This window comes from Dermatophagoides pteronyssinus, unplaced genomic scaffold (assembly GCF_027571235.1).
Source record: "Dermatophagoides pteronyssinus isolate colony J.1.1.1.1 unplaced genomic scaffold, Derpt_VIB-CSIC_2022.12 sq0039, whole genome shotgun sequence".
In the NCBI taxonomy this organism is placed as follows: Eukaryota; Metazoa; Arthropoda; class Arachnida; order Sarcoptiformes; family Pyroglyphidae; genus Dermatophagoides; species Dermatophagoides pteronyssinus.
Window position 1 is genome coordinate 273,054 of NW_027461563.1, and position 27,707 is coordinate 300,760.

At 30.0% G+C, this 27,707-nt stretch overlaps 5 protein-coding genes and 1 long non-coding RNA gene across 6 annotated transcripts; 3 read left to right on the top strand and 3 right to left on the bottom strand.

The window, feature by feature from the left end:
- Nucleotides 1–158: 158 nt before the first annotated feature.
- LOC142646038 (uncharacterized) lies at nucleotides 159–578 on the bottom strand. The gene has a single exon (XM_075823904.1). The coding sequence runs from the start codon at nucleotides 479–481 to the stop codon at nucleotides 287–289; it is 195 nt and encodes a 64-aa protein (XP_075680019.1). The 5' UTR covers nucleotides 482–578; the 3' UTR covers nucleotides 159–286.
- A 415-nt stretch (nucleotides 579–993) lies between these two features.
- LOC113790316 (DNA-directed RNA polymerase II subunit RPB1-like) lies at nucleotides 994–7,901 on the bottom strand. Its single transcript, XM_027339965.2, is given in 7 exon segments — nucleotides 994–2,718; nucleotides 2,793–3,603; nucleotides 3,605–4,546; nucleotides 4,548–4,738; nucleotides 4,799–6,136; nucleotides 6,208–7,229; nucleotides 7,306–7,901. Coding segments are annotated over 7 exon segments (5,805 nt in total). The 5' UTR covers nucleotides 7,500–7,901; the 3' UTR covers nucleotides 994–1,411.
- A 1,672-nt stretch (nucleotides 7,902–9,573) lies between these two features.
- On the top strand, nucleotides 9,574–10,490 carry LOC113790319 (uncharacterized). The gene is made up of 2 exons (XM_027339969.2): nucleotides 9,574–9,862; nucleotides 9,932–10,490. The coding sequence occupies exons 1-2, from the start codon at nucleotides 9,718–9,720 to the stop codon at nucleotides 10,180–10,182; spliced, it is 396 nt and encodes a 131-aa protein (XP_027195770.2). The 5' UTR covers nucleotides 9,574–9,717; the 3' UTR covers nucleotides 10,183–10,490.
- A 1,932-nt stretch (nucleotides 10,491–12,422) lies between these two features.
- On the top strand, nucleotides 12,423–17,236 carry LOC113790315 (uncharacterized). The gene is made up of 7 exons (XM_075823893.1): nucleotides 12,423–13,243; nucleotides 13,332–13,769; nucleotides 13,853–14,176; nucleotides 14,276–14,937; nucleotides 15,977–16,247; nucleotides 16,345–16,614; nucleotides 16,815–17,236. The coding sequence occupies exons 1-7, from the start codon at nucleotides 12,820–12,822 to the stop codon at nucleotides 16,910–16,912; spliced, it is 2,487 nt and encodes an 828-aa protein (XP_075680008.1). The 5' UTR covers nucleotides 12,423–12,819; the 3' UTR covers nucleotides 16,913–17,236.
- An 805-nt stretch (nucleotides 17,237–18,041) lies between these two features.
- Nucleotides 18,042–19,243, bottom strand: LOC113790638 (uncharacterized). The gene is made up of 3 exons (XM_027340328.2): nucleotides 19,000–19,243; nucleotides 18,375–18,932; nucleotides 18,042–18,299 (listed from the first exon to the last, which is right to left on the bottom strand). The coding sequence occupies exons 1-3, from the start codon at nucleotides 19,156–19,158 to the stop codon at nucleotides 18,120–18,122; spliced, it is 897 nt and encodes a 298-aa protein (XP_027196129.2). The 5' UTR covers nucleotides 19,159–19,243; the 3' UTR covers nucleotides 18,042–18,119.
- Nucleotides 19,244–20,086: 843 nt separating this feature from the next.
- LOC142646037 (uncharacterized) lies at nucleotides 20,087–26,920 on the top strand. The gene is made up of 2 exons (XR_012847055.1): nucleotides 20,087–20,473; nucleotides 20,608–26,920. It is a non-coding gene; the product is annotated as an uncharacterized LOC142646037 (long non-coding RNA).
- Nucleotides 26,921–27,707: the final 787 nt, after the last annotated feature.

Sequence of the window (27,707 nt, forward strand, 5' to 3'; positions counted from 1 at the left end):
ATTCCATTCCATCAATCATTGAATTAATATCTGATATGTGATGATGTATAAATGTTAATAATCCATAAATCATGATTATGATGATTAAGGAAATCTTAATCTTTTGAATTCCCTTTGAATTGATTTTTGAAATAAATTTTTTTTTTTTTTAAACAAAGTAATTTTTTGCTCATTTTTATTTGAATTTTTTTAGAGAGTTAACAGGCAAAAAAATAACAAAATTAACAAATCAAAACATTTTTTTTCGGATTCTGGATGATGTTGTTATTTGTTGCGAGTGAATAGATCAACCTCGTCGACCATAACGACCTCCATAGCCACCACCACGTCCATAACCGCCACCATAACCTCCTCGTCCACGGCCATATCCACCACCGTAGCCTCCACGTCCACGGCCATATCGTTGTGCTGATGTCAAACCACCAAACATAGCGATCGATAGGATCATTGCGACAATCAAAAATATGATACGAAAATTCATTTTGTTAATTCAGTCAAGTTTTTTTTCTTGTTGCTCAATCGGATTGATTTGAAATTTTGAAAATCTGTGTGATTTGTAATGAATATTTGATTCAACGATTCTTCCTTGTATTTATACACGAAAAACTTTAGCAATAATTTTTTGTTGTTGTTGTTTTGGTTGACATCATTATTATTATTATTGTTGTCTCCTTTCAAGCAGGAAATTAGATTTCATAGAATCCTTTTTGGATGAAAAAATAATCTTATAGGATTAAAAAAAAGAAGACCGACCACCTAATCAAATGACCGTCAAACGTTCAATTTGTTTTTGTCGTTATCAATTTATTTCTCATTGGAAAAAAAAACAATTTTGTCAATTTTGATGATAAAATTATATATCAGACATTGAAGACGACAAAATTCATTTAAAAAAAAAATTCACCACAAACAAAAATGATAATAATTTCCTGGAAAATTTTTATTTTGTCAAATTACATCCTTTTCTCCCCCACTGAATATCAACTTGTTGAATGAATCAGAAAAATAAGAATTTTATTCATCCATCCATTATTATTATTATTGATTATAAATTAAAATTTTCAAGACAAAAAAAAATAATTAATTAGAAAAATTTCGAAAAAAGAGAAATTCTTATATATTTTTATGTTTGTTTGTGTGTCGTTATTAGCATATTATGTATTTTAGATGTAAATTAGTTGACAAAAAAAAATGAATAAAGAGAAAAAAAATCATGATTGCTTATAATGGAGAAAAAATTTATATTTTTTTCTTTTTTGCTATAATATTCAAAATTATTATAAATTTGATTTTTGATAGAAGAATAAATTCATTCAAGATTATCATTCTTACAAATGATTATATATGAAAAAAATGCTCATTTAAAAACCATTCAAAAACAAACAAACAAAAAAACATTCTGGAAAAATTATTATTCGTCATAATTTGGTGATGTTGGAGAATAAGTGGATGGTGATGTTGGCGAATAAGATGTTGGTGATGTTGGTGAATAACTAGATTCATGTGGTGAATAGGTTGGCGATGTTGGTGAATAATTTCTTGTTGGACTAGTTGGTGAATATCCTGTACTAGTACCACCTGGTCCAGAAGGACGACCACTACCGACACCTGAATAAGTAGGTGATGTTGGTGAATAAACGGATGATGAACCTGTACCACCAACTCCACTATCTGGACCAGAACGACCATATGGTGGTGAAGATGGTGAATATCCACTACTTGCACCCGGTGAATACGGTTGCGGTGATGATGGTGAATAAGATGGCGACGAAGGAGAATATTTAGGCGATAATGATGAATATCGCGGAGAAAATGATGGCTGATATGATGGCGATGATGGTGAATAACTACTGGATGCGGCACCAGGTGAATATTTCGGTGAAGACGGTGCATATGATGGTGAAGAACTGCCATACGGTGATGTATACGATGGACTATATGATGGTGAAGATGGGCTATACGAAGGCGATGGAGAATAGGAAGGAGATGTTGGTGAATAGGAAGGAGATGATGGCGAATAATTTGGTGATGTTGGTGAATATTTAGGCGAAGTAGGTGAATATGATGGTGAAGTAGGTGAATAGGAAGGAGATGTTGGTGAATAGGAAGGAGATGATGGCGAATAATTTGGTGATGTTGGTGAATATTTAGGCGAAGTAGGTGAATATGATGGTGAAGTAGGTGAATAGGAAGGAGATGTTGGTGAATAGGAAGGAGATGATGGTGAATAGGAAGGAGATGATGGCGAATAATTTGGTGATGTTGGTGAATATTTAGGCGAAGTAGGTGAATATGATGGTGAAGTAGGTGAATAGGAAGGTGAAGTAGGTGAATAGGAAGGAGATGTTGGTGAATATGATGGGCTAGCTACACCAATATGCGGTGACATCGGCATATAATTTGGTGATGCCGGTGAATAAGATGGTGATAATGGACCACTTGGTGATGGAAGATATGGACTTGATGGTGATCCAGGACTACCAAGACCGCCAGGGCTCCAACTTGGTGAATATCCGGGTGAAAATCCAGCATCGGATGCAGCTGATGGTGAAAAACCTGCTGCCGCCGGTGTCATACCAAGAGAAACACCGACACCACTTCCACCTGAAGCCCATGGTAAAGCATATGCTGGTGTTGAAACACCATACGGTGTCATTTGAGGTGACATTCCTGATCCAGCCATCGATGGTGAATCCATACCATAAAATAGACCAGTTCCTAATAATGAAAATACACAAAACATCATTAATAATATGAAAATAAAACAAACATTTTAGAAAAAACAAACATACCAAGTCCATGTAAATTTGTTGGTATTTCAATACCAAGTTTACATTTTTCCGGATCCAATAATAAACCAAATGAACCGGTACCAATTTTAGCCAATTGACCGACAATAATATTTTCCGATACACCTTTAAGATAATCAACTTCAGCATGCATTGCAGCATCAATCAATACATCAACTGTTTCTTCAAATGAACAACGCATTAATGCACCAACATCTTGTCTATTAATACCATGACGTGTTATAGCCATTAAATGTCCTTTAGCTGTCATTACATCACAAAGTAAAGCTAAATGACGATAATTGACATATGAACCATCAAATGATATAACATGATTCATTTCTTTTTCCACTGCTTTTCGTACGGCTTCAATACCTAATGTAGAGAATATTTCACAAATATCATTCGAATATGTACGAGCTGGATCAACATCACGTTCGGCCAATACACGCATTAAACATGTACCATCAGTTTCAAGAAGCCATTCAGCAATTGATTTATAATCACCCGTTTCAGTTATAATGATTCGTTTTTTATTATCGGTTGTAGGTAGATGCATATAAACTTTTGAAATCTGTTCAATACCTTGTAATGTTATATCACTTAATAATGATGATTCAATACAACGTAAAAATACATCATCTTCCATTTTATCAATTTGTTCTTCTTCTTCAACTGATGATTTTTCCTCCGGATTCATTATTCGTATACGTAGTACTAATTTTTCAGCATTATCATCATTGAAAATACAATTTAAATCTTCACCAAAACCGGCATTAATTTTTTCGGCAATCTGTTCCATTGTTAATTTTTTTATCTGTCATACGTTTACGATCTAATTCGATACGTAATAACCATGGTGATATACGTGCTGTATCAAAATCAGGCATTTCATAATAAACATTAACAAATTCTTGATCTTCATGTATAACAGTATTCAATGGATCTGGATCATAAAAAATTGCCGTATTAGCTGTCACTTTTCTTAATGTTGTATGTTCTAATCGACATAATACATCTTTAGCTTTTTCAGCATCACGTGCAGCTGCACCAGTTAAAAATACAGTTAATGATGGTGTTTTTGGTTTTTTCGATATATTAATAATTTCTTTCAAACGTGGTACACCTAATGTTACATTTTTAGCCGATACACCAGCATAATGAAAAGTATTCAATGTCATCTGTGTGGCTGGTTCACCTAATGATTGTGCAGCCAATGCACCGACCATTTCACCTGGTTGTACTTGTGCTTGATGAAATTTTGAATCAATTTCACCTAATAACCAATCAAATGCTTCTGAACTTAATCGATCTTGTTCGGTTATTTTTTTCGTACATAATGTTGATCGTAATAAACAACGAAATAAAAGTGTAGCATTTTGATTGGCTTTTATCGATAATGGATCTTCACCGGGTACTATTGTTAATTTATTGACCAAATTTTCAACACCAGTCAATACTTTTAATGGTGATAGATCCGTAGCAATACGTTTATTAACATGAAAAATTTTCTGTGCATTCCAAATCATACGATTTATATTACAAGGTAAAACTACTTTTGAATCACCAGTTGGAAATAATCCACGTAATGTATCACGATCTTTTTGTAAACGTTCAAATTCTTGTTCCAATTCAGATAATGAACGTGGATTGCCCAATAATTCTTTAACAACATCTTCACTGAAAATTTTTCTTAAATATTTTTCATTCGATGCATCAAAACGAAAACGTTCACGAAATTGACGATCATTTGGTTTTTAATGTTGGTAGATTTTGAAATTCAACATGACCACCATCTAAACCATCTTCACCATAACGTAATTGAATAACTTGACCATTTGAATTACGAACAGTTGCATCATATGTAACCATTACAGATTCCATAGCCTTAATTAATCGTCGTTGAATGTAACCAGTTTCGGCAGTTTTTACAGCCGTATCAATTAAACCTAAAAAAATAATTAAAATTTGTAAATTTGAAATTGATTGAAAGAAAACAAAAAAATTACCTTCACGACCACCCATAGAATGAAAGAAAAATTCCGATGGTGTTAAACCGGCCAGATAAGAATTTTCAACAAAACCACGTGATTCAGGACCATAATCATCTTTAATAAAATGTGGTAATGTACGTTTACGAAAACCAAACGGTATACGTTTGCCTTCAACATTTTGTTGACCAACACAGGCAATAACTTGTGATATATTAATTTTTGATCCTTTTGATCCGGCAACTACCATAGCCTTGAAATTATTAAATTCTGAAAGTGATTTTTGTGCTGATGCACCAGTTTTATCACGTGCATCATTTAGAATACGATTGACTTGATTTTCAAATGTTTGTCGTAATGTATTACCAGGTGTTGGTTCTAATTCATCATTATGTGCTTTTTCAATAACTTCAATTACATCTTGTTTAGCTTTTTTAATTGTTTCCTGTATATCATGATATGTTTGTGGATCGGCAAATGTATCACCAATACCAATTGAATGACCTTCATATAGCAGCCAATTATTAATAACTGTTTGTATATGCCAATAAAATAGACCACAAATTTCATGTCCCATTTCTTGAAATACAACATGCATTAAATTTCCAGCTGATTTACCAACAGTTTTTGCACAAACAATTCCAGATAATAGTTCACCATTTTCAATTAAAACTTTTGTATCACCTGGTGATATCCATTTATATGGACCTTCATCTTCATCATCCGGATGTGTTGAATGATTACGTATTAATGAAACATGACCCGGTATAATTAATGAAAATAATTGTTTACCAGTCCATAATGGTATTGGTTTCAATATACAAGGCATTGGTATTTTACCATCCCATGTTGGTAAAAACATTAATAAATTCATCATTTGATCTTGTGTTAAGAATACATCACGTTTAGTCATTTTACGTACAGCAGTTAATGTATCCTGTACAATACCCATAACAGGTTTATTTGATTGTGGTGTTATAATATTTCTTGGTACCATAGCTAATTGTTCAATTTCGGCACGTGTTTCTAATGATTGTGGTACATGCAAATTCATTTCATCACCATCAAAATCAGCATTATATGGTGTTGTTACAGATAAATTAAAACGAAATGTTGACCATGGTAATACACGAATTTTATGACCCATCATACTCATTTTATGTAATGTTGGTTGTCGATTAAATACAATAACATCACCATTACGAATATGACGTTCAACTTTATAACCAAATTCTAAATGTAAATCGGATGGTCGTGGATGAAATCGTAGATCAATACGTTCACCATTATCACGTATAATATATTTTGCACCCGGATATTGATTATTACCTTTACAAACAAGTTCTTTAAGTTGATCTGATTGAAAGAAAAACAATGTCATCAAAATTAATGGCAAAAATCAATCAATCAAAATAAAAAAAACTAACCAATATTGAATGGTGTAACAATTTCCGGAAATGTTAGATTCTGTGCAATTGAACGTGGAACACCAACTTCATCGATACGAAGATTTGGATCCGGTGTAATAACAGTTCGAGCAGAAAAATCAACACGTTTACCCATAAGATTACCACGAATTCTACCTTCTTTTGCTTTCAAACGTTGTTTGATTGATTTTAATGGTCGACCGGATTTTTGTTGTGCACGTGGTATACCCGGTATTTCATTATCAACAAATGTTGCTACATGAAATTGTAACATTTTAACATTTTCAGCAATAATATGTGTTGCAGCACCATTTTGTTCATTTTTGATTAATTCATTATTTGTTTTAACAATATCGGCTAATTTATGTGTTAAATCATCTTGATTACGTGCCGAACCAAACATAACAACTGCAGGTCGTACACATAATGGTGGTACAGGTAATACCGTAACTAACATCCAACTTGGCCGGGCATATTTTGGATCCATACCAAGTATAGTTATTTCTTCATCCGACATATCTTTAAAAATTTGATGTACACGTTCAGCAGTCAAAGCAATTTTTTTCTCATGTGAATCTTCATTCAAATGTTTCCATTCAGCATAAAGATCAAGACCTTCACGTTTAATTTGTGGTTGATAACGACCACAACCACCATGTGTATTTATCTTTTTTTTCAATGATAATTGTTCATTATTATTATCATTATTATAATCATTATTATTATTTTCTTTATCTAAATCTTTATCATCCATCCCCACACAGATATTTTTTCCTTTACAAAGATCATAAACATGTGCTAAACGTTTACGTGGATTTCCTTTTGTTTCGGCAACAATTTCCTTAATTTTTGAATTTGTTGGTGATATTAACATTTTTGAACAATAAAAACAAACACAACGTAATATTTTTATTGTTTTATTTAAAAAACCAATATGAAATACTGGTTTGGATAATTCTAAATGACCGAAATGTCCAGGACATTCGACCATATTACCAGCACATGTTTGACATCTTGATGTTCTGTTTGGAACAAAAAAAAATCCGATAAGAATTTCATCTTTCAAAAAATTATCTCTCAAACCAAACAACAACTTACCGATCAACAACACCTTGTCGTGGATCCATAAGACCACCAATTTTTGGTCGTCCATTTTCATAGATTTCAGCAAATTGTATACCACCTTCAGTAACTGACATTCGTCGTATTTCATCCGGTGATAATATACCAAATTGTACACGACGTACTTCACGTACAGGTGCTTTTGAATCACTTGTCACAATGTTTGACATTTTTTTTTATCTTGTTTCTTGTTTGTTGTTGTTTCAATTAAACTATCATCAACTAACGATGTTAAAAACACGCACTTGTCATCGATCGATGACTATCACCCACACAAACAAACAAACAAAAACAAAACAAAAATTTGAGATCCGTAAGAATTTGTTTTGGTTTGGTTTTTCGGTCAAAACAAACACAAAAACAAAAGAAAATGTGTTAATAAAGAGGTTGGATGGAAATTTTGTTTTACAAAGTTTGTTTTTCAATTCAAATCAAAAATATGTTTCAATTTCCATCAATTTGAAACAAAACTCCCACGAATGAAACAAAAATATTTTAAATATTTTAACTTTTTTTCGTCAGAATTTTGCCAAAATTCTTCAAACAACAACAAAAATTGGAGGCAAAAAACAAAAATGCCGAAAATGAGTATGATGATGTCTGTCCATCCGTATGTCTGTCTGTCGGTCGTGAAAGAATTCCAAAGTAGTAGCAAAGAAAATAGTTAGCTACAAAAAAAAAAATAGGCAATGGAGCAAACACCGCAAGTTATAACTTCAACAACGCATTAACAACAAACAAAGACAGAAAAAAAAACAAGCATTATATCCCGTTCAAAACAACTAGGACATTTTTTTTTTTTTTTAGAAATTAATATAAAAATTCGGTTTCCAATAAAAATAAAAAAAAACCATCTCTCGTTTAATAATAATTTTATTGAAAGAAAGAGTGCGTCATCCAACAGGATACAAGAAAATACAAGTAAATAATGAGAATACAAATAAAGTGAATGAAAATACAAAATAAATGTAAAGAAAGTGTTCTTGTATTAGGATGATGTTGTTGTTGGGAAACAGCTTTTTCTGAATTCGTTTGATGCTTTTCCGTAGGTTTTGTTGGATGATACCTGATCTTATTGGTGGTCATGAATGTCGTTTAATAAGGTGTTATTTTGTTGTGTTGTCATTTCAGTTTCCACGGGGTTGTAGCAGGTTTTTTTTGTTCAAAAACCATCTCTGGTTTAGTGGCGCGATTACTTTAGGTTCAAAAAATTCCATTGTCGACGCCAAATGTTATATAATTCGAAAAAGAAAGCTTCATATATTATTGATTGTGTTTTTACCATACTGCACTTTTTTGGTAGTAGGCCTTTATCTTGGAAAAATATTACAGCAACAGTGTTCTTCCGTACAAGGAAGGTCCCAAATCTTCATATTTGAAAAAAAAACAAAAGTAATAAAACAAACACGAAACACAAAACTTGCAAGACCGTTATAATCAAATATCAAAATGAAAGTATTTTTCTAAATAAATAGCATTCAAAATCGAACATTCGAATTATTATTTTGTTTAACAGCGAGAAAAGTTTCTTGCACACGCTTTTATCTAAAGGTGTGCACGCCACTCGCTAACACATTTACATATTCACACTTTATTATTCAAACATTGGAATTTTATTCATTCTTTTTTTTCGGTTTGCATTTTGATCGAGAGAATCCACACTGTCGTGACCTGATTCTAATATTTTTGTCGACCGGCTTAGATTTGAAATATACTTTTTTGTTTCGGAACTTAGATATTCGACTATGTAGATTATTATCGATTTTCGTTGCTTATTGATTGATTCGTTTTGAGCTTCCGATTTCTGGTTTCTGGTTTCTGGTTTCATCGAGTTATTATCCGCGGTTGTTACAGCAAATCAGTCGTTGGCTGTGTCAATATTTCAAGATTTTCAACGGAAGGACAACAAGATCTCTCTCTCTCTCTCTCTCTCTCTCTCTCTCTCTCTCTCTCTCTCTCTCTCTCTCTCTCTTTCTCTGAAAAAATCAATGTAACAAATGGGGGGACGGAATAAAGAAAAGAAAAAAAACCTCTAAATAAAAGCCTTTCGAAGGCGGGTCAACAAAACAACACTATATATGTGGATATATAGTGTTTTGGGAGAAATTTTTTTTTCCAAAAAAATTTTCATCACATCAAAGATTGATCTGCAGATCAAAGATCAAAGACAAAATTAAATTCAGATGAAGAATGTTGTTTGTAAATATGATTGGGGCTATTTTTTGACAGTGGTTTGTTTTTTGTTTTTTAAATATTTGATATGAAACTTGTATATCTGGCCATCCATCATTGGTCAAACATGTTTTCAATGTCCAAATTTCTAAAAAAGTCCAATTTTTGAAAAAAAGTTTGAATTCGATATTTTCTAATTGAAATTTAATAAACAAAATGGTCATACATAAAACCAACAACATTTACATTTACATTGCAGCATTCCTCAAATTGAAGGAAAACGTACGTTATATGGACCGAAAAGCCATTCATCGTAAATTCAATAACATTGTTTCGAAAATAAAGCAAAAAAAAGCTGATTGTAAGTTACATTGTTTGATGTTTGAGAGGTATACCTTTACTTATTTTAAATATGTCAAATCACAAATAGATCGAACAGTTAATGATTGGATCGCAGCAATGGATATGTTACAAGAATTTATCAATGGTCAACGTTTTATTGATTTTTCAATTGGAGAATATAGATGGAATTCTATGTTAACATTCATTGAACAAATGATGATGATAGCCAATAAAGCAAATGAAATGCCCAATGTAAGATTGTCTGAGCGACTTGAATTTGCTAAAATGATTTCGAAAAAAATATCATTGATTAAGTGCAAACATAATACATTTGGATGACCAACCAGTTTTCAATAAAAAATTTTTACCCAAAAAAATAAATAAATAAATAAATAACGATATCGTTAACGGTCTCCTGACCGAAATCGCTAACCGAAAATTTCGTTAACCGAGGTACTACTGTATTTCGAAAACATTTATGTTTAACACGTTCGTTACCAACGTTCGCATATATTCGTCGCCCATTTGCTGTGTTGCAATGTGTGGTTTTCTAAAACTCCGGTAGCGAATGTGTTAAACTTTAATAATTCGATGCTTATATTTTTCATATAAAAACGATTGATTTTTTTTTCCATTTCTAATTATCTATTTAAAAATAATGTTGTGTTAAGTGTGTGTGCTTGATTTATCTTCAAATATTCTTTTCTTTTTTCCTTTTTATCCTTTTTTTTTGTTGATTTTGTGTTTAATATTTGAAATCGAAAAGTAAATTCTTTTTCGAACAAAAATTCTGCAATAATAAAAAAAATGTCTCATTCTTTATCGCAATATGGTAATTATTCATTACCACCGCAACGATCATTGCCAAATCGTTTTCATCAACAAAATAATAAACGACGACGTTTGATTGATAATAATAAACATATCAAAAAAATATTTTCAAAATGTGCAGTATGTATATAATACAAATTGTTATTAATTTTTATTCAACCTGATAAATTTTTTTTTTTATTTTCATTCTTTGCATATAGATTTTTTGCAAGGTTATTGTACCAGATATAGATATTACAAGAGTGTGCACTTTTGTTATATAATCATGATTTACGAATTGCTGAAGATAAAACGAAAAAAAAATATATAAGCTAATATTATTAAATATTGTAATGTAATTAGAAATTAACTAATAATCTAAAAGCTTTGATTATAAATCAAATTACTGATCCAGCATCATCTTCATATGAAATGAACGATGATTTTTATCATTTCAACCAAATAACCCGGAACACGCGACCTTCTGATATTTTCAAAAAAAAAAAAAAAATATTTTTGAAATGTTTTAATGTGCAGTATGTATACACAAATTGTTATTATAATTTTATTCAACCTGCTAAATTTTTATTTTCATTCTTTTCATATAGATTTTTGCAAAACAATTGTAGGAACTGTTGAAAGATGCAACCGCTCACTTGACAAATATTCATAAAATAGAGCAAACAACTATTGATTATGAAAATAAAACAAAAGAAGAAGAAAAATCGATACTTGTCGAATCCAAAATTGATGATGGTAAATTATTGATTGATTGATGACATCTTTTTGGTAGAGTGTTACTTTTAAAATTAATAAATAATTTAAATGTTCTGTTTGTAATAAAAATATACATAATAAATCAATTTGATATTTTTACATTTTTCATTTTTAAATTATTTTTTTTTCTTTGAAAATTACTTCATTTGTATAATTCTTTATCCATTTTATTAAGTGCAAACATCCATTTGGATGACGAACAGTTTCAATAAAAAAATTTAGGTTTTTCTTTCATAAATCATTTTCCAATGTCCAATGTGTGTTTTGTTTAATCTTTGTCCTTTGATTTATTGATCATCGACTAATGTTTATGTTTTAATTAATGTTTATTGCCATTAAAATTTTTGAGGTTCCTACATTGTTTGTGTTAACAGTTTTAGCCCGCTTTGTGTGATTTGTTTCTGCTGATAATTTTGGCGCAATTCTGAATTCAGATTTTTTTTTTTGCTACAATTATCGTTGTTTACCATGTCATTTAATAAACAAACCAAAAAACATTTTCAAAGGAATGTAACTGGTCATCGTAGGGAAAGTTTGAAAATTCAATCAAGAAAAAAAATAAAATGTAAACAAAACGTCACATACATACATTGATCAATTTCAATTTAAAACAAGGAACATATATATATGTGACATACAAAGGCTTTAGATTAAATTACAGTACACACAAGATACAAAAAAATTAACGATTTCGTCCATGAAAATTTCTTCATTTGCATTATTATTCTTTATTCATATTAATAAATGCAAACAATCCATTTGGATGATGTACAGTTTCAATAAACAAAAACTTATTTCAAAAAAAAATAAAAATAAAAATAACGATTAGGTTCTCGTATTGAACAAAATTGCTTTATACAATTATCTATTTAGCAAAAAAAAAAAAAGGTTTTTGTTGTTTTGTTGTTTATCCATATTGTTCATTTGACAAAGAAAAAGGACCAAACAAAAAAAAAAAAAAAAAGTTAAAACAAAAAAGACCCGATCGTTATCACTTGAGAAGGGGGTGTATACACTGTTGAACCATGTACTCAACCAATCACAGAGTACAGCAATTCAATACCAAACAACAAGTAACAATAGCCAGTGTCTAAATTCAAAATTCAAAAAAAAAAAAAAAAAAATCATCGTCATTCGTAAACGTATACGTTTCTTTCTTTTGCTTTCATTCTTTCTCTTACTCTCGAGAGTTTCGACTGTCATTATTTTTTATTTTTTTTTCGGTTTACTTTATTAGAGTCCAGTGTGTTTGTCTTCGAATTTTCTTTTCATTTTTTTTCGATCATTTTTTTTGTTGTTTTCGATTTTTTTTTGTGTTTTTTCAATATTTGAAATCAAAAATTTGATTCTTTTCCAAACAATCAATCGATTCTGCAATTTTAAAAAAAAATGTCTTATGATTCATTATCGCAATACGGTAATTATGTACCGCAACCACCACCACAACCACAACCGCAACAATCATGGCCAAATTATTTCAACCCGTTGTATCAACAACCACAACAACTATCCACGACACATTATTATAATCAATGGTCATCTGGTAATCCATCGCATCATCAATATAATCAAGATGTTTGGACACATCGACCAGCATATCCATTTGGAGGACCACCTTATCCTGAACAACAATATTCACATGCAAACATTAGTCCTTGGATCAATCAGAACATTCCATCGCATAGTGATAGTGTACAATTTCATCAATTACAACAACATGATTATCATAAACAAAATAACAAACGACAACGTTCGAATGATGATAATAATAATGAACAAATCAAAAAATATTTTCAAAATGTTTTCAAGTGCAGTATGTATATATATTTTGTACCAAAAAAATTGATTATTTCAACCTGCTAAATTTTTTTTTCAAATTCCATTCTTTCTTTTCCATAAAGATTTTTGCAAAACAATCGTAAAAACTGTTGATGATGCAACCGTTCATTTGACAGATTATCATAAAATAGAACAAACAACTATTGATAATTTTGATAATGATATTCAATCAATTTTGCAAGATTGTAATGATGATTCATTAACATCATCCCAATTTCATTTTCTTCGTGGTGATAGTGATGGTGATCGCTATGATGAACGCTTTAACAATAGTTTATCATCATGGTTTATTGAATCCGAAAATGAATTGGATAATACAATCGAATCACCATTAATTAATGAATCATCGGATGTGGAAATAGTAGAAGAAACAATTGTTGATGTAAATGAAACGATTGATGACCAATCTAAAACTGAAACTACATTCACGAATGATGATAAAGATAAAACGGAAGAAAAATTATTAACGACAACTATTGTCGAATCTATTGTTGATGAAGGTAAAAACAAACATTTATTTTGTTGTTTTTTTATCAATTTAATCAACAACAAAAAATCCAATTCTTTTTTCTTCCATATACAGATTTTTTCAATGAATATGATCAGAATATTGAAAATGAAAAATCGTATGATTTATTCGAAACAACGATCAATTCGAAAACAACAACAAATGATCCTAATATCGAAAATAATGATCCAAAAACTATCGAAAATTTTCCAAACGACGAAACATTATCATCATCACCATTAATTATTGAATCATCCGAAGTGGAAATAGTAGAAGAAACAATTGTTGATGACCATCAATCAGCAGAAACTATATTTACATTGACGAATGATAATGATGATGAAGATAAAACGAAAAAAAAACTAACGACTACTATTGTCGAATCAATAGTTGATGAAGGTAAAAACAAAATGATTTATACATACCCTTTTTTTTAATGTTTACATTTTTTTTTTTAAATTTCATTGATAAAATTGGATACCGTCATGGCCAAATTAGACAGTGCTGGTAATGATGATAAAATAACTAACGGAAATCAACTATTTAAATGTCCAGAATGCCCTGCAACATTCACAAAACTTTGGTTTTTAAAACGTCATTCTTCTTCTCATTCAAATAAGCGTCCGTATCATTGCGACCAATGCGATGCAAGATTTAAATTTCGTGATAATTTAAAACGTCATTCTAACATACATAATAATCAGCGTCCACATAAATGCTCTGTTTGCAATGCGGCGTTTGGACGCAGTGATCATTTAAAAGATCATCAACAAAGACATTCAGATCAAAGACCACACATTTGTCAACAATGCGATGCAGGATTTAAAACTAAGGGCGATTTAAAAGTTCATTCTTTCCGCCACTCAAATAAACTTCCGTTTCACTGTGACCATTGCGATAAAAAATTTAAAAGTCGTAGAATTTTGAGAAGTCATCAACAAAGGCATTCTGAAAAAAAACCATTCAATTGCCAAGAATGCAATGCAGAATTTAAAACTAGTGCTGAATTGAAAAGACATTCTATTCTGCACTCAAATTTGCGACCATTCAAGTGCTCAGTTTGCAATGCGGCATTTGGACGCAGTGATCATTTAAAAAATCATCAACAAAGACATTCAGAATTTAAAAGTAGTAAGATTTTAAAACGCCATAATAAAAATGTACATGAATAAATTTGATTTCAATAAATAATTTGTATATTCTTTGCATATAAATGTTAAAGTGTTAATTTTTTTTTTTCTTCAAAGAAATAAATAAAAAAAACATTCCCGAAATATTTTAATTCAAAAATAGAAAAAGTTTACAGGGAACAGTTCGAAACATGCGCATGATTAACAATGTGAAAAAAAAAATTTCAAAATTTTTTCAATTTTTTTTCAAAAAAAGTCTTTTCAAAAAGATTTTACCAAAAATTTTATCCAAAAAAATTCATTTTTCTATATAAAATTCAATAAATTTTTGATTGAAAAAATCAATCATGAATAATTTGAAAAAATTTTCCCAAAAATCAATGGATAAAAAATCAAATTTCAATCGAATAAAACAAAATATTCCACCTAAATGTAAAGATTGTTTTAAAATATTTAAAACCATGAAAGATTTAAGACATTTGATTGATTGTAAATTGAAATTTTCTCATTACGGTTAATGATATTTGTTATTATTATTACAATAATAAAAAACATATTCAAAAAATATAATAACGATTTGAAAAAGAGTTTGCTTTATACAGGTATATTTAGCAACAAAAAAAAAAAGTTTTTTTTTTGTTTTGTTTTTGTTGTTGTTTATCATTTGGCAAAAGAAAAAAGGACCAAACGAAAAAAAAAGTAAAAATTACCTGATCGTTATCACTTGAGGGGTGTGTTTGTATATCACTGAGAAAAATCGACCCCATTTTGTGGGGGGGAAAGAACAGTACAGTGAAAGGTATACATGTGAGAGGAGCTTAAATGATAATGATAATGATGTTGCACACAAAAGGCAAACCAAAAATTCGAAAACTAAAAAGTTCGAAAACTAAAAAGTTCGAAAACTAAAAAAATTCGAATGTTTTTTTCTGTTTAAAAGACGTTGAAAAAGCGTTTTACACTCCATTCCATGAGAAAGTGTTGGGCCGCAAAGAAGAAGAATTCTTGTTTTCTAAATGCAATTTTATAAAATTATTTAATATTGATTTACAATGTAATTACAATGTAAATTTTACATGGTTCGCCATTAACATTCGAATCATTACAACGTTTAATCGTTGAAAGTTTGAGAATCGGAGAAAGTTTAAAATCAATTAATTTTCAATTATCTTCATCACCATTAATTATTGAATCATCCGAAGTGGAAATAGTAGAAGAAACAATTGTTGATGACCATCAATCAGCAGAAACTATATTTACATTGACGAATGATAATGATGATGAAGATAAAACGAAAAAAAAACTAACGACTACTATTGTCGAATCAATAGTTGATGAAGGTAAAAACAAAATGATTTATACATACCCTTTTTTTAATGTTTACATTTTTTTTTTAAATTTCATTGATAAAATTGGATACCGTCATGGCCAAATTAGACAGTGCTGGTAATGATGATAAAATAACTAACGGAAATCAACTATTTAAATGTCCAGAATGCCCTGCAACATTCACAAAACTTTGGTTTTTAAAACGTCATTCTTCTTCTCATTCAAATAAGCGTCCGTATCATTGCGACCAATGCGATGCAAGATTTAAATTTCGTGATAATTTAAAACGTCATTCTATTCTGCACTCAAATTTGCGACCATTCAAGTGCTCAATTTGCAATGCGGCAATTCATCAATTATGTCGTCATTTACCAAAAGGTATGAAACGTTTATTTCGAAATGTTGAATTTCAACTTTTAAAAAATTTAATATTAAATGGATATTTGTTGTGAATGAATAAGTTTTCCTTTTTGTAATTATAAAATAACTGCAATTTTATAGCAAACTAAATTTTTTTCTATTTTTTTTTTTTTTAATTTTTTTTGACGAATGCTCTTCCAATATTATGGCCAATTTAGCGAGCTTCGACACATCAAGATTTGAACGCGTATCCATGCGGCAAAAAAATTTAAAATTATATAATATCAATGGTTCAAAAAAAAAATTACAATGTTAATAATAATTACAAAAATAGTATTTTACAAATACTAATATTATCATTCCAGAAATTATCAATTTCAAAAATTGTTTAAAAAATGTGTGATAAAACTATTGTAAAGATGTTTCAAATGGTAATATTGACAAAAAACACTACACCCTTCTTCTCAGGCCATGGTCCTTTTTGCTTATTATCTACATAAAATCCAACATAAATACAAAACACTTTTAACACACATTACATTTATTTTTTATCATTTATTCTTACTTTATTTTGTTTTAATTAAATCGTGCAAATATCTTCGGATAGTGCACATTAATAAATATTATTATTAAAAGATAATATTATTTGTTTTTGTTTTTTTTCCTTTCTAAATTAATTATTTTATTTTATTTTTGGATTTTTTCTCAACATTGGAATAATCGATATTGATATTTCATTGAATAAATCTACCAACCAGTATCGATGAATGTATCAATTCAATTTGTCGGCAATCAATAGATAATATAAAATTATGTAATATTGATTTACATGGCTCGAATGTAGAATTTCGAAATGTTGTGAATGAATAAGTTATTGGCGAATAAGTTCAAAGTGTTAATTTTTTTTTCTTCAAAGAAATAGAAAAAAACATTCCCGAAATATTTTAATTCAAAAATAGAAAAAGTTTACAGGGAACAGAAACATGCGCATGATTAACAATGTATTGTCCAAAGCAAAGTGAAAAAGAAAATTTCAAAATTTTTTTCTAAAAAGTCTTTTCAAAAAGATTTTACCAAAAATTTTATCAAAAAAAATTCATTTTTCTATATAAAATTCAATAAATTTTTTATTGAAAAAATCAATCATGAATAATTTGAAAAAATTTTCCCAAAAATCAATGGATAAAAAATCAAATTTCTATCAAATAAAACCTGTAATGATTTTGATTTCAAACAAATAGCTTAATATCGAAATCAAACACCTGTTAACTTTGTTGTATCAGTTAGGATTTTTTTAAAAACTAACGACACCAATGATGATTAATGGGTTATGAATTTTAACAAAATTGTGAATTCAAACAACCCAAGCCAATTGTAATCAGAGTAACGACTGATTCAGTTTGGTTAATATCTGACCACTTTACTTTTATCCAAAGAGAAAGAAATAAACATTGAAATCGAGAGACTTTATTAGAAAACCAACGGAAAAAATTAATCCATCTTTGTTCGGATATTACAAAAATTCATTTAGATAATTCTTTACTACGTTCCGCTGATTTTTTAACAGCCTGAATAATTGTACCATTTAAAGCATTTTGTTCCAATATTTCAACACCGGCAATAGTTGTACCAGCAGGTGAACAAACATTATCACGTAATTGAATTGGATTTGTTCCGGTTTTTTCGATCATTTTGGCTGCACCCTATTTTTTTAATGAAGAAAAAAAAACAATGATAATTCAGGAATTCAATGAATCATTTATATATTCAACACATACGATAAATGTTTGTATGACCAAATCCCTTGATAGATTTCTTGATAAACCAACCGAAACACCACCATCAATCATACCTTGTATCATTGTTAGGATGAATGCAATACCACTACCGGCAACACCAATTATCGAATGTAATTGTTCTTCATTATCCAATTTTATCGATTTACCTAATTGATTTAATAATTCGGATAATTTTTTTATCAATAAATCATTTGTTGTTGTTGATTTCGATGATTTCCAATAGACACCAATTGTACCCATATTAATTTCGATTGCTGTGTTTGGCATTATTCGTACTAAATTATCACGAAAATTTGATCGATTTTCAATTGTAAGATTCGATTCTATCCATTCTAATGTTATACCAGCCATAACCGAAACAATTAAGAAATTTTCATTTGATTTTTTCGATAAAATTTCATTAAACATTGATAAAAATTCCGATTGTTTTGCAATATTTGGTTTTACACAGATAAATAATAAAAAATGTAAATTTGATTCAGTAGTTTCGGAAGAAATAATATCCTGTACATTTGTTGTAAAATGGCAGCCAAGATCCTTTGTTTTCAAAAAGGAAAAATTCATTAGAAAAAAATCAGAAAAATAAATCGTAAAAAAATAATACCCGAAAAATTTGTGAATTTCTTTCAGTCGGTGCATAAACGAAAATTTGTTTCGAATTTAAATATGAACAATTTAATAATCCTTTGACTATTGCCTGTGCAATATTACCGGCACCAATAAATATTAAACGTAAATTTTTCGTTTCTATATTATCATTCATCTTTTTTTGGTAATTTGTAATTTTATTTACAAAAAAAAATATAAATTCTTCAAAATTAAAATTGAATGAAACTCATGACCATTGTGAAACAAAAACATTCGAAACAATCGAAATACAATCGATATTTTATTCATTTATGAATAAAATCGACGACAATAGATGGCGATATTGACCCTTGGTTACCGCGGAATTCAAATTTCATTATTTTTGTTTCAAATTAAACATCATTAATGATCGATTGATGATTGGAAAAATGTTCAAACAAATCTCTTTCGATCGATCTATCAGTGTAATGGCAAATTTCAAATTGAAAAATAATTGATTTTTTTTTTGATTGAAATCAGATCAAAAAAGGTCATTAAAGTCATGAAAATCATTATTCAAATATCCAAAATAACCAATAATAATTTTGAAAATAATAATTTAATTATGGCTAGACATTCACTATTAAATTATTAATTAATTTTCGGTTAATTAACCCTTTATTCATCATCATCATCATCATCATCATCAATAGATTCTAGAGTCTAGATTCTAGACGGATTGACAAAACAAAAAAACCCATTATGATGATGATGATCATTAACATCGTCTGGATGAATGTCATTAGTCATTAATTTAATCATTTGTAACATCGAACCATTCAAATCAATCGAACCATCAATTCAATCGATCGAACCATCATCAGTAACATTCCGTGAAACAAAATTATCGCTATGTTTTTTTTTTCTTTGGAAATTATAAACCAAACAAAACGAAAAACCAGACATAACGAAATTAGAGTAAACTTTCGATTTTTTTTTGTTTATCGCAAAGATTGTACATTTGAGATTTTTTTTGTTTGTTTGTTTATTTAAAAAAACAAAACAATCATTCTTTTCGTTTTATGATGATAACCATATGTCGAATTTCTATATGTGAAAGTGAATCATTCGGCAGACAAAACATTGAAACGATGATAAGATCCGAAACAGATTTTTTTTTCTCTCTCGCAACAAAAACGAGCGATTATCGAATGTTCAAAGTCTGTTCAGCAAGTTATTACAAACGATAATAACGATAATAACGATGATAATACGATCGAACAACAACAACCATCCGTTTATTTTTTTTTCTTGGTTGATAAAAAAAAATGTTCAAAGTCTGAAATTTGAATATTCGATCGATATCATCATTATCAAACACGTTGTTTTTGACCAAATATGAAAATTAGAAGAAATGCGCATGCTCGTTTCGAATCGTTGTTTGTTAAATTTAACTGTTTATTTCCACGCCCACAATCGAATAAGTTGTCTTTTGGTTTTTGGATTTTATGGTTGGTTATCCATTTTTTCAATTTTTCGAAAATGAAAATCATTCGATTGATGATCATCAACCAAGATGGTCACAAAATCATTTTTTTCAAATCAAGTTGTTAATTTGTCTTCGTTATGTTTCATATTTCCGAAGATATTTCAAATCAAACCCGAACCGTATTTTACCGTGGATTTGGTGTCATCGGTTACGATAATCGGAGTTTCGGTCCTCGAACCGTTTTCGTTGGTGGAAAAAAATGATCCTGAAACATCAACCGAAAAAAATATGAAGAAATTTGAAATTGGTTGAGCCAAACCGACCAACCAAACTAAACTGTGGATCAATGGATAGCGGCGACGATGGCGATATTTGAAACATCGAATCTTTCGTTTCCCAATCGATCTAGTTTCCCTAAAGAAAAATTATCGATCATCAACGACGATAATCAAAGATTGATCAATTCAAAAAATGGACGGATCCAGTGGTTGATGGTAAGTGAAGATTTTTTTTGTCATTTGAGTTTTGCTTTTTTTCATGTTTGATATCCGAAAATCAAATTTCCATTTTTTTTGGCTCATTTTTCCGATCATTTTGAACGCCATCTACATTTTACAAAAAAAAAACAAAAAACAAAAAAAAATCAAATATCGATTTGCATGCGTTTTATATACACCAACCAAACAACACACACACACATTCAACCTAACCTAACCCAAAAACAAAACAAACATTCAAACAGTAATTATTATTTAGCAAAAAAAAAAAGAATCAAAAGAATCAAATTTCCAACAAAATTCACAAGTTTTTTTTTTCAAAAATATCAAATTCTGTGATGAGAAACACATTTAAAATCTATAGGTTTTTTACAATGTCCAAGTTCGTCTTTGTTGATTGGTTTTGGTTACACAAATTCTGCAAATAAAAGTTTTGCCCGTAAACAGTGTATGATATCCCAGAAGTTCATAAATTCCTTTGTTGTCACCGCAAACAGCACTGACACAAATTTTGAAATTCATGATGATTTCTCGACCGGTATCATCTTTATATGTTTTGTTGATGCCTTTATTCATTATATATTTTAAATCTTCAATCAACGGTCTTAGGACATTCAATTTTTAGTTTGTATCCAGTCCGTTTCATCTCTAACCGATTTATCAACATTACAACGAATATATCGTTTTTTTTTCAAACGATATTCCAATGGAATTGTTGGACATGATAAATACAAGGCAATATACATGTGATTGATATTTTTGATACCGATCGGATTTGTAATGGAGAAATCATCGAATCTCCGAACTCCAATTAGAGTTCAGCCATTAACATTTCATTTGCGTCTTTGAATATTGCAATATTTAAGAATGTGTTCAGAGTATAAATGCAATTTTTCAAATGTGTTGTTTTGTTTGCAATGAATTTCTTGAACTAATTGGGATATTATATCTTTTCTTTAAATAAGTGTATCGCTCTTTTTCTTTGCGAATAATTTATCATGGAAAGTGATGGATTGATAGTATTTTTGGATGACGCGATGGATCTCTTATTACTTTGATGAACCCGCTCATATCCACGACATATATATACGAAGAGTTCCTATAAATTGATCCAAATTTTGCGGCATCCTGCCAATAATGCAAAATATTGTGAAATTTCGGCGTGATGTTTAAATCCGGTACAGATGAATACAAATCGACAATAATTTCTGCACATGTTTTCAATCTTTGAATATCACCTGCATTCAATTCAAAACTATGACAAAGCTGTGCGAATTCTTTGGCATTTGTATACAATTTGTATACATCTGTATCTGGAACCAATGGAAGTTTTAGGTTGTTGAGTATTTCATCGAAACGACAGAAAAATTCAAATTTCTTATAAAGGGAAAAAAGTTAAGTTATTTAAGTTAGGTTATTTTGACTCTGTCCTCGTGGTATTGAATTTCCTTCATCGCTCTTTCGATTCGGGAGATATCGATTTTATTTATTTTAATAATGGCAAATATGATGTTTTCACAAATGCCTTCGTCGAAATCATGCATACTGTAAAATAAAGAATATATTTTGTTTTAAAGGATAAAATTTCTAAAAAAAATTATTTACAAATCGAGCGGAGCAATGTTGGATATAGTCAAATTCGGTAATCCAGCAAAAATGCATTCGGCTTTAAGACCGAATAATCTTTGTCCGACGTCTTTGTTTTTGCCATATCTTTTCTAAGAGCATTTCGATAGAAAACACCTTGTAAATCGATCGGATTTTTACATTGTCCGAGTTCTTTTTTTGCTGGCCTTATTAAAAATTAACAAATCATCAATAATAAATTAAATAATTACCCAATAGTTCATACATTCCTTTATTATCCCCTGCAAACAGCACTTACGCAAATTTTAAACACCATCTTTTTTTCTCTGATCAGTGTCATCGATATATTCTTTAACGATACTATTCTTCATGATGTTTTTTTAGATCTTCAATCAAAGGTGTGAGGACAGTCATTTTAGTTCATATCCTATCATATAATACTGCAGTTTAGATGTTCAGAATACTTCAATTCTTCAAATTTGATTTCTTGTTTGCAAACGGATTCTTTAACTAATTGGGAAATTATGTATTTATTGTTGAGAAAAATTCTTTCACAAATTTTACTTGGTTTCAGCCAAGAAAATTTAAATTCTGCTTCGAACGATGGATTTTTTGATTCCCATCGCTCATGGACTTCAGTAAAAAAAATAATAATAATCACTTTTAGTTATTCAATTAATTTGATTACTTTACCTGGTTTTACGAATGTTGGCAATTTCTGAACGAATTGGTTCAGAAAATATCTGCTCTCGGATATTCTTTGCATATTTGAATATACTTCTTTACATTCAATATTTGCTTCAATATCCGGTAATACAGGCAAACAATATCCAATCAAGGATGGAATAATTTTATTGATTGTTTGCATGTTTGTTTGATTTTAAATGTTGATTCTTTTCCGCGATGGAAGCCACTGATATTCTGACTCTGTCCTGGCGGTAATGAATCGCTTTAATTTCCTTTTCAATATCTTCTGTTTTGATTCTGTTCAGTTTCATGATGGCAAATATGATGTTTTCACACAAATGCAATGCATACTTGTAAAATAAGTAATATAATTTGAGTTTTTAAAGAATAAATAGAAGACCAAATATTTTTTTTTCTGAGATGGTTTTATTGATAGATTTTTCGTCTTTTAAGAACTTGTTCATAATTGACGTATTTATAATCTATCTGGTTCTTTACACTTTCCCAGTTCTTTATCACTGGCCTTGCAAATTCGGCAAATAAATGTTTGGCTCGAGAAGGATGTGTGAAATCCTAAATAATTACCTAATAATTCGTAAATTCCTTTATTATCACCACAAACAGCATTGATCCAAATTTGGAAATTTATTATTTCTTCCTGACCGGCGTTATTTTTGATCTTTTTTTTCGGAATTCCATCCGTCATTATTGTTTGCAAATCAACGGTCTGAGGACATATAGTTTTGTTAATCGAAACAGACCGGAAAAAATTCTGGTCAGAAATTTGATCCATTTGATGGAGCCAAGTTTTCTTGACCTTTTTTCGATTCGGTAAATTTTGTTTTCGCATGGCTGTTCAATGTCGAAATAGTGTTACATTTTGAATGTAACATCAAGTTGATATTGTTCTCTTGCAACTCGTTGAAAATTTCTCATTCTTATCAAATAATAAGCAAATAAAAAAATAATTATACACATAATGATTATGACAGATATAAAACCAATAACAATAAATTTCGTTTTGATGATAACTAAATATATACTTCCAGCTATTCTTTCGATCATTTCGTGTTCTGTTTGAACAGAACAAAGAATCTAGCCTTTCTAAATTTATGGAATCATCAAAATTTTGAAATTTTATATTGTTGATTAGTTGGTTTATATCTGTTTGGATGAATGATGATGTTTGAATACTGATTTTCATGAATTTGGTGGTCATGTTGTTTATGGTCAGATCTTGATCTTTTTCAATCTGATAAACTTTTTATTTTTACATTGTTGTTGAACGCCGAATAAGGTTACATTTTGAATGTAAACAGTAAAAATAAACAAATTTTTCATCGTGCTTAATCTGGACAATGTTTTCCGGTATTATCAAATGAGTTTCGGCATACATTTTGTTATTTTCCAAATTGGTTTGGAATGAAAATCATGGCAGTTTTCTGAATGATATATAATTGGGCTGTCATGATCTTCAACCGGATTGTAAGCGATATTTTTTATGCAGTTGGTTTCCAGATTAAGCAATGAAAACTGTTGACCAAGTAAAATTCTGAAAAACATAAATTTTCTACGTTATTTGGATCGGGAATTAATATTGTAAACGGGTCGGCCCCGAAATATTTGATATTTTGGGTCGACCTCATATATGCGTTAATTTTGAAAAATAGGGTGGGTGAAATAATAGAAGGTATGGGAATGTATTGACAAAAATCAATATGCCAATCATCAGTTAGGACAAAGGGAAATATTGGGAAAGAGTTGATGAAACGATGGAGGAATAATTTGATTGTGTGACCTGGCGAAAACATCATTAATCAAGAACTCGTTATTCTGGAATTGTGAATGCAAAACAGACATGATTTTGTTTGACCTGTCATTTGCATGTTCCATTCGTTCGAATTCTTGTTTGACATTTTTAAATTTTTCGACCATTTCTCGATGGATTTTATTGTCGAATTTCTGCAGTTCAATCATATCTTTAATCTGATCCGATTGACCATGAAAAATATTCATGGTTTCGGCATACATTTTGTTATTTTCCAAATTGGTTTTGGTATAATTCTGGTCATGACAGCCCTCAGAATGGAATATGATTGGACTGTCACGTTCATCTACCGGACTGAAACTAATGTCTTTCCGACATTTTCTGTTTCAAGGTTAAGGACGGAAAATTTGTGGCCGGAAAATTTCGAAAAACAAAGGTTTTTGGGATTATTTGGGTCATTGGTTAAAAGGAAAAAAGGATCAGCCTGAAATATTTGATATTTTGGGTTTATCTCATTCGCATGGATGTTTAGGATTAATTAAAAATTCATTTTGTTGGAAATTGAGATTGCAGATAAGTCATTAGCTTGTTGACCTGAATCTCGTGTTCCAAACGACTGAATTCCTTTTTGATGTTCTTAAATTTTTCGATAACTTCGCTGTGGACGATGGTTTCCATAATTTGAACACGGTCCAGCTCTTCAACCTTTTTGAAAAGTTGATATTGCTGATATACAATTTCCACCAATGGTTCGAATTCCACTAGTTTTCCGCCAATAGTTAACCAATGACCAACCAATATCCAACCTGATATCCAACTTGAAATCCGACCAGAATCCGACCATCGTTTGCCAAGTTTGATCGGGTTTATATATGTTTTCCATCAAACATTACAGCTCTACCCGATCAAACATCCATCCAATTTGTTTAGTCTACCGATTACCGCCATCGATGTTTTCTTTTTGACATCGTTCGGCGAATTAACCTTTTATCTACCAAGTTATTTTATTAGTGATGATTATTGCCATTAACATATTTAGCAATAATAATAGTGTTTTTCATTATTTTTTCACAATTTTTAATATTTTTGAATAATTTTCCAATGTTTCTTTTGTCTCCCAATCATATTTTTCTTTGTCATACGATTGTTTTAATTCCACACTTGTTTCCAATACTTTTTTCTTTATTGATTCATGTTCATTTGTATATTCTATTAAACGATGAGTTGCTACAATTACTGGAATCTTTGAAAATTTTAGTTTATGTAATTCTTTCATTATTTCATCTATTTTTCGATTAATCTTTCCTTTTAAAGATTCAATTCTCGTCATTTGAGATGAAAATTCCATTTTTTTTAATTTTGATTCTCTGCCGTTATATTAATACTTGCCAGTACGTTGACTAAAATTAGAAAATGTCAGTGTTCTTGAACAATTTTCCACCAATTACCACGGATGTAATATTTTACCAATTTTGTTTATTAATTTACCAATGTTTTCCCTTATCTATCCTCATCCAAAAGCCCAAAGAAAATTAACCAAAAAAAAAAAAAAACCAATTTTTTCAAAAAAGTACCCAACATTAACACTAACAAACACATATGGCGTTTTTATTTGATTGGAAATTTGATCAAAAAAAAAAAAATCGTCTTTTTGGGATATCATTCTGTTTTTTTAGCATACTCTCTTTTGACATAAATCTTCCTTGCCAAGAAAAAAAAATCATTAAAAAAACTGAAAAAAACGTTTTAACGTCGACAATGGACGATCCTATATTGATCAACAACATGCAACCATAATATCTGGCCAGATAAAACCCATAACCAATATTTTGCATTCTGTGATTGTATATCTTTTTTTGTAACTATCATTTTCTTTCCCTCTCTCTCTCTTCTTGTGAATTGATGTAATAAAATTTTATTTTTATTGTTATTGAACATTTTTCCAACGAATTTCCACAAAGCCAAATCATTCATGGCATGTTTATGACTTGTTTTTTCTTTGGAAAAAAAGAGGCACTCTTTTTTTTTGTTCACAACGAACAAACAACGTTCAAAGTTTGTTCAAGGATAACAACTAAAACTGCTCTTCTTTCATTAAGAAAGAAAAAACGATAAAAACAACGTTGTTGTTGCTGACCAAATATGGTAATCAAAAAAATCAAAAAAAACAAAAAAAGATAATTAAGCATGCGCATTTCGTAAAGTTGTTGCTAGCTGTTTTCCACACCCATATATGTTGTTCGTTTGGTTTTGATCATCTTTCAGCTTCTTCGCGATCATTCGATTGATCATCGCCATTCAAGATGGTGGTCTGACGACCATGGACAATCGTTGCTGTTGATGATGACGTTGTATGTTTCGTTCGAGTTGTAAAACGCATTTTTTTTTATGACGGCCATTTTGTTTATAACCATCGATTTCTACATGACAAATTTTATGATCTTTTGAACCCTTCTGTGTTTTCCGAAGAAATGAAAATTTCGTAACCAAAAAAAAGGTGATCGAAAACACCACCACCTGATAAACCAGCCGAAAAAAAACATCCAAAAAACAGTTTGGTCACAGCCAATCAACCAAACTAAATGATGGATGACGATATTTGAATCATCGAATCATTTCTCAATCGATGCAGTTTTCCCCAGTCCCAAACAAAAATTATCATCCATTAACGATAATCAAAGATGGATGGTCGGGATGGTGGTAAGTGAAGATTTTTG